The following is a 7,179-nucleotide window of genomic DNA, read 5'->3' as shown; positions in this document are numbered from 1 at the left end:
AAGAGTTAATGGATGTGGCAAACTTCATTGTTGTCTTCTTTTAAGAAATTGCCACAGTCACCCCAGCCCGAGAAACCACCACCCTGAGATCCCTCAGCAGCCATCGACATGGAGGCAAGACATAAAAACACCTACCAAAGCAGGACCACTTTGGGCCACCCTCTTGGGCTAGCTTCTGACACACCCGTCTCCAGAAATCCTGGGTACTAACAAGTGACCCACCAGCCTGATGCCTTTCCAGCCAAGTCCGCTGTGACTTTGTGCCTCAGTCTTCCCTGCTGTGAAATGGGAGAGGAAGATCCTAGCGTTCTTTGCTAGCCAAGGATTCTACCCCATGCCTCTGAGTACCACTGGCCCCTGGCTTATGCTGCTTTGGGTTTCTTGTTCCCGAGGAGATTCTTTTTCTGTCTGGGATGGAAGGGAAATCTCATAGGTTCCTCACAAAAAGGATGTCCTGGGAGAGAGCGAACCAATTCATACTTGATTAACAAAAGGACAGAGGACAGAAAGAAAAGGTTGTCAGAAGCCGTGGGTTCCTGGTCTGGTGTCTGCTGCCAGCCGGCGGTGTGGCCCGAGGCAGTTTCCAATGGTTGTGGTTTTTGCAGTGGCAGAGGTGTTGCGTTTTTGCAGCCGTCGGCACATGGTGGTTCTTAGTAAAATACAGCCCACGGCTTCTCCGGCCCACGATGCAGGGTTGTCGTGAGCCTTGCTCATTCCAGCTTGGCACCTGCTGTGTGGGGTACGGGCAGCCTCCTCACCGAGCTACCAAGGAGCCCCAGGAGCCACCGGCAGTTCAGCCAGGATGGCTGTGAGTAGCCAAGGGCGACGGAGGAGCTGCCCATGGCCAGGGGCCGGCCGGAGGAGGCCACCCAGAGGAAGGCACTTGTCACAGAGACCTGAGGGGTCACCAGGACCCTTGCAGGTGAGGGGAGCATGTGGCCTAATTAGGGCAGTTAGAACTCTGCAGATGCTCGGGAAGGTCAGATGTTCCCGCATATTCTCAGGGGAACTACTACCCAGGGACCCCATGTGTTGCTTTGGGACCACAGCCATGGAATCCTTTAGCTCTCCAGTGAGACTGAGCTGCTTCTCAATTCTGTGTCTCAGCATGGGGCAGATTTTGGAGACAGGATTTCCCCAAGCGCCATAGCCCAACCCCGGCCTCCTGTGACTTGACCTCAAGGTGGTTTTGCGTTTCCTTCAAAGATGTGGGGAGATAGCTGGAGCAGAGGAAAGAAAAGGGGCAGGTGTGGAACAGATGCAGTGGGTTGTGGGGGAGTGGGGAGGAGGGTCTCTGTGTGTGTGTGTGTGTATGTGTGTGTGTGTGTAGCCTGTGTGCACCCAGGGACACACCCCTTCCCCCTGGCCAATTCTTTTTTTTTTTTTTTTTAATGATAGAGACGGGATCTCACTATGTTGGCCAGACAGGTCTCGAACTCCTGATATCAGGTGATCGCCTGCCTGGGCCTCCCAAACTGCTGGGATCACAGGAGTGAGATCACAGTCACCGGCGCCCTCTGACGACTCTGATTGGGGATGGGGAGACTGCTCCTGTTCCTCCTGCTTGCATCTGAGGTGTTCTCTCCCCACCCCTTCCTCCTTCCCTCTCTCCTTGCAGCAGCTCCTGTCAAAGGGAACAGGAAGCAGTCCGCAGAGGGTGACGCCCTAGATCCACCTGCATCCCCCAAACCTGTTGGCGAGCAGAACGGGAACCAGAACCCCATCCCACTGGAGGTGAGTTGAGTCCCTCTGCTGACTCCCTGGGCGCTCTTCCCTGCCACCCTCACCTGTGTTCAGCCTCCAGGTGAACCTGGACACTCCCCAAGCTCTCAGGAGGCAGATATGTTCCTACCCTGGCCCTGTCCAGCAGCCAGGAGACTGACTTGTCTTCTGTGCCAGAGAGTTATTGAAACCAAGATTGACTTGGTTTTTGTAGTAGACCCCTTTTTTCAAGTGAAGATGGCCCACCACCCTGATCCATAGAACAGACAAAAGCTCCAGCCCGTGATGCAAAACCACATTCACATCCATTCATCCAGATGCTTAACATGGGCATATAAAGTCACTCGGTGAGACCAACAGGGCTGCTGCGATGAGCAGAGTCTGAAGGGGGCGCTGCAGGCAGCTTTTTCGGAGCACAGTTGGCCCCGGCTTTCATTCATTTTGGCCGTTTGCTTTGGTGGCACAGTCTGGAAAAGTATCCAGATTCATGCAGAAAAGTGTTTGCAAATGGTAGTCGTCTTTAGCAGCTTGCTGGAAATTCAGAGTAGAGGCTTGGAGGAGCAGATTGACTTGAGCAGCTAGGAGAGAGCCTTCCTTCTGAGGTCTGCACAGACCAGCCCCAGGGCCCCGGCATGTTACGATTTCATGGGTGATATATGAGTTCGTATGTTGTTTCTTCTCAGAGGTCTTTAATAGCTTAAAAACACTGAACTATTACAGAAGCTATTTACAACAAACAAAAAAAGTAACACTGAAATAAACTTGAATCAATTTTTTTTTTTTTTAGGCAGAGTCTCACTGTTACCCAGGCTGGAGGGCAGTAGCACAATCTTGGCTCACTGCAACCTCCATCTCCTGGGTTCAAACGATTCTTCTGCCTCAGCCTCCCGAGTAGCTGGGACTACAGGCATGCACTACCAGGTGTGGCTAATTTTTGTATTTTTAGTAGAGATGGGATTTCCCCATGTTGGCCAGGCTGGTCTCGAACTCCTGACCTCGGGTGATCTGCCCACCTCGGCTTCCAAAGTGCTAGGATTACAGGCGTGAGCCACCATGCCCAGCTGGATCAAATATTTTGGGAACACATGGCTGTCTGTGCTATCCTAGTCTAGATGGTTTATGTCCTGGAAGCTGTCTGTTCTCTGACAGGGTGTAGGCCCTGGGCTGTCTGCCCTGAGCCACTTGCTGGATGAAGGCATCAGCGGAGATTGCCCCTCTGGGACCCGCAACCAAAAGTCCTGTGCCCCTGGCAGCAGTGTGCAGTTGAAGCCCAGAGCTTCACCTCCCTGTGCTCAGCACGGCAGGCTGGGGCCACACAGAGGCTCGGGGAACGTGGGCCTGACAGAGCAACCCCACGGCACCGGAAAGCACCAGGCACCTTTGTTCCTTCAGCTTTTCCCTTGGCATTGGGGGTGGTGGGGAGGGCGGCGGGGAGTCCCAGGGACACTGAGCCTGCCCTCCAGGAGCTCCTAGTCTGGCAGAGGAGCTGACACAAATATGACAAATCAAGAACAAGACAGAGAAGTGACCCTGGCCTGGAGAAGGCCAGGGACTGCTCTTGTGGCCACCTCTGGAGCCAGCTGCTCTGGGGTGCCCAGCCTCTGGGGTGGGGGTCCTGAGCTCTAGCCCCTGCCCTGGGGCACTGAGGGCTGACACCTGTGCCAGCCGAACCCAGGAACAGTCACTCCCTCCCAGAACAGTGGCCAGGTGCTCTCTGGGAAACTGGGGTTGGGGCAGGTATCTTATTCCTCCTGCAGCCAGTGGTTTCTGCACGTCCCCAGCAGCCAGCCACCAACTGGGGCCCATCCCAATGCCTCCTATTCTCTCCCCAGGACTCCCCCGAGGCAGGCGGGGAGCGGGAGGAGGAGCAGGAGCGGGAGGAGGAGCAGGCCTTCCTGGTCAGCCTCTACAAGTTCATGAAGGAGCGACACACGCCCATCGAGAGGGTGCCCCATCTCGGCTTCAAGCAGAGTGCGTCCCTGGGGTGCAGGCAGGGAGGGGGGCCCAGCAGGGAACCCCGCCCAGGCAGGGCACCGGGCAGGCACTCCCACTCTGGGTGACCCAGGTTGCAGATAGAAAGGAGGCCTCCCTCCAGGCTGCCACCGGGCCAGCGGTGCACAGGCCAGAGCCTGCCCATCTACTGCAGTGGCCCTGCCTGGGTGTGTGCTGCTCTGTGCCCGCGTGTCAGGGCACTAGGAAGGGGTGGCTGCCCCACCTCCCACAGAGGCTGACGGCCAGCCTGCCCCTCTCTCCCCAGTTAACCTGTGGAAGATCTACAAGGCAGTGGAGAAGCTGGGGGCCTATGAGCTGGTAAGGAAGGCACCCCCAGTCCTTGCCAGACTGCATCTCTCTGGGGTGAGCCTGCAGCGCTGTCCTTGCCTCCGGACAGGAGAAGAGCCAGGATCCCCAGTCCTGCCCCTTCCTCCCCGCCTCCCCCGCTGGTTCTCTGCTGCTCAAAGCAGCTTTTCAGCCTTCCCCATCTGTTCTGCCCGCCCCGTGTTGGAAAAACTGCTTGGGCCAGCAGTCCGTGGCCCTGGGAGGGAGAATCAGCCGCTGTCGGAGCCGCAGAGCAGCTGCCAAACCGCAGCGCTTCGGTCCCTGCGAGGGCGGCCAGAGCCGCAAGGACCCCGCCGCCAGGGGGCGCCCGCGGCCGCGCCCTCACCAGGTGCCCTTGCAGGTGACCGGGCGCCGCCTCTGGAAGAACGTGTACGACGAGCTGGGGGGCAGCCCGGGCAGCACCAGCGCGGCCACGTGCACGCGCCGCCACTACGAGAGGTAGGGGGGCGGGCCCGGGTGCTGGACGCCGCCTGCCCTGCGGGGCTCGGCCGACCTTGCCGGGAGGGCTGGGTGGACTCTGTCCGGAGCGGGCGGGGTGGGCGCCGTCCTCAGCGCTGCGGGGGCACAGGCTGGCTGGGCGCAGCCACCGAGGGAGCTGAGCTTTGGGGCGAGGAGGAGAGGGTCTTCTTCGGCGCCGGCGGGAAAGAGGGGCTCAGAGGAGGCCACAGAGGCCCGTGGGGGGGATGGGCGCCGGCCTCCTGGGGGACATGCCCGGTTCCTCCCCAGGCTGGTCCTGCCATATGTGCGGCACCTGAAGGGGGAGGATGATAAGCCGCTGCCCACCTCCAAGCCCAGAAAACAGTACAAGATGGCCAAGGAGAACAGGGGGGATGATGGGGCCACCGAGCGGCCGAAGAAGGCCAAGGACGAGCGGCGCATGGACCAGGTAGGCCTGTGGCTGGCTCCGGCCACCCTGTCCCCTGCCTCTTGTAGCCCCCCCCACCCCACAACTCCCTGTGGCCACGGAGCTGTCTGCTCAGAACACACAGAACATGCTCCCAGGGCGGGACTTGCAAGGTTCCAGGTTCTCCACAGTGTGCAAGTTCTCTACTTGTGCAAGTAGACTGAACTCCAGCCTGCACCCCCCCACCAGGCCCTGTGTCCCAACCTGAGGATGTGTCCGCTCAGAGGACAGGGCTCCTTTGGAAAATTCTGCACAAAGGACTGCAAGGGCTAGCGGGGGACCTGGGCAGGCCTGAAAGTGCCGCCTCCTGCTCCTGAGGTCAGGATGCATGGCTCGGGCAGCGCTGAGGCATGGCTTTCTCTCATTCCAGATGATGCCAGGAAAGACCAAAGCAGATGTTGCTGACCCAGCACCGCTTCTTAGCCAGGAGCCCCCCAGGAACAGTACAGAACAGCAGGGCCCGGCCTCTGGGTCTTCTGTGTCCTTTGTGGGTGCCAGCGGCTGCCCTGAGGCCTACAAGCGGCTCCTATCCAGCTTCTACTGCAAGGGGACACACGGCATCATGTCACCACTGGCCAAAAAGAAGCTCCTGGCCCAGGTGAGCAAGGTGGAGGCCTTGCAGTGCCAGGAGGAGGGCTGTCGCCATGGGGCAGAGCCCCAGGCGTCCCCAGCTGTTCACCTCCCAGGGAGTCCCCAGAGCCCCAAAGGGCTGACTGAGAATTCCAGGCACCGGCTGACCTCTCAGGAGGGATTGCAGTCCCCGGGTGGCAGCCTCAGGGAGGAGGCGCAGGCGGGCCCCTGCCCGGCAGCCCCCATCTTCACGGGCTGCTTCCACACCCACCCCACCGAGGTGCTGAAGCCTGTCAGCCAGCACCCCAGGGACTTCTTCTCCAGACTTAAAGATGGGGTGCTGTTGGGGCCTCCTGGCAAAGAGGGGCTGTCAGTGAAAGAGCCCCAGCTGGTGTGGGGCGGGGACGCCAACCGCCCTTCTGCATTCCACAAAGGTGGCTCCAGAAAGGGCGTTCTGTACCCCAAGCCCAAAGCCTGCTGGGTGTCCCCCATGGCCAAGGTCCCACCCGAGAGCCCCACGCTCCCGCCCACCTTTCCTGGTAGCACAGGCCTGGGCAGCAAGCGCAGCCTGGAGGAAGAGGGTGCTGCCCACAGTGGGAAGAGACTGCGGGCCGTGTCTCCCTTTCTTAAGGAGGCAGATGCCAAGAAATGTGGGGCCAAACCTGCGGGGTCCGGCTTGGTCTCCTGCCTTCTGAGCCCAGCCCTGGGGCCTGTGCCCCCAGAGGCCTACAGGGGCACCATGCTGCACTGCCCGCTGAACTTCACTGGCACCCCAGGCCCCTTGAAGGGCCAGGCTGCACTCCCCTTCAGCCCCCTGGTCATCCCAGCCTTCCCGGCCCACTTCCTGGCCACTGCGGGCCCCTCACCCATGGCCGCTGGCCTGATGCACTTCCCGCCCACGTCCTTCGACAGTGCTCTCCGCCACAGACTTTGCCCGGCCTCATCTGCCTGGCACGCACCACCAGTCACAACCTATGCAGCGCCCCACTTCTTCCACCTCAACACGAAGCTGTAGGCCAGCCCATGGTGTTGCGTACACTGTGGAGTCGACCAGGGCCGACAGCGAGCAGGTGCTGCTGCTAGGGGACTCTGGACTAGTGCCTGTTACCCAGGACACCCAGGCCATGCCCCTGGCTGGGCAGCCTGGCACAAGTGAAGGAGGAGGTGGTGGGAAAACTGGGTGTATCTCTCAAGGCAGCAGGCTGAGCCCAGAGCAGAGGACCCAGTTGTTACAAGGCCCTGGGAGAGGGTGGGCAGCTCCCGCTGCCCCAGAGCAGTGCTCAGAGCACCCAGGTTGCCCACGGAAAATCCAATAAAAAGAAACGAATGGGAATCCACATAGCCCTGAGGTGCGCATGGTATGGGCCTTTGTAACGGCAGGCAAGGCGGGGGTGAACTCGTGGGTGGGGCTGCCATTAGGGGGCCAAGGAGGCGGACCTGAATGCCACCACCCCTCCAGAGCAGGCCTAAAGCAAACCCCAGCCTCTGCCCATGTGTAGGCAGCCTCTGACATCCATCCTTGCCTTCGGTCTGGCTTCCTAGTTGAGCCTCGGGAACACGTTGCCTTTCTCATTGTGGAGATGGGGATTGGAGACCCTGGGAGGGTCGGTGACTTGCCCAGGTTCCCCTGGCAGGAGGGGCAGAGG

The 7,179-nt window shown here is 60.0% G+C and overlaps 1 protein-coding gene across 2 annotated transcripts in view; it reads left to right on the top strand.

Annotated features, from left to right (window-relative positions):
• The window catches only part of ARID5A (AT rich interactive domain 5A (MRF1-like)), a 14,694-nt gene extending 7,824 nt beyond the window's left edge, over positions 1–6,870 (top strand). The window contains exons 2-7 of one of the 2 annotated variants that reach the window (XM_011969643.1): positions 1,619–1,734; positions 3,555–3,693; positions 3,980–4,032; positions 4,400–4,497; positions 4,786–4,945; positions 5,334–6,870. In XM_011969643.1, coding sequence (XP_011825033.1) covers positions 3,639–3,693; positions 3,980–4,032; positions 4,400–4,497; positions 4,786–4,945; positions 5,334–6,548 — 1,581 coding nt within the window. In that variant the 5' untranslated portion in view covers positions 1,619–1,734; positions 3,555–3,638 and the 3' untranslated portion in view covers positions 6,549–6,870. Of the gene's footprint in view, positions 1–1,331; positions 1,735–3,554; positions 3,694–3,979; positions 4,033–4,399; positions 4,498–4,785; positions 4,946–5,333 lie in introns of those variants that run through there. The other variant, XM_011969642.1, reaches the window with a different exon arrangement.
• Positions 6,871–7,179: the final 309 nt, after the last annotated feature.

This window comes from Mandrillus leucophaeus, unplaced genomic scaffold (genome assembly GCF_000951045.1).
Source record: "Mandrillus leucophaeus isolate KB7577 unplaced genomic scaffold, Mleu.le_1.0 Scaffold9, whole genome shotgun sequence".
NCBI classification, from domain to species: domain Eukaryota; kingdom Metazoa; phylum Chordata; class Mammalia; order Primates; family Cercopithecidae; genus Mandrillus; species Mandrillus leucophaeus.
The sequence above is the reverse complement of the archived record's forward strand: the minus strand, read 5'-3'. Positions and strand labels throughout refer to the sequence as shown.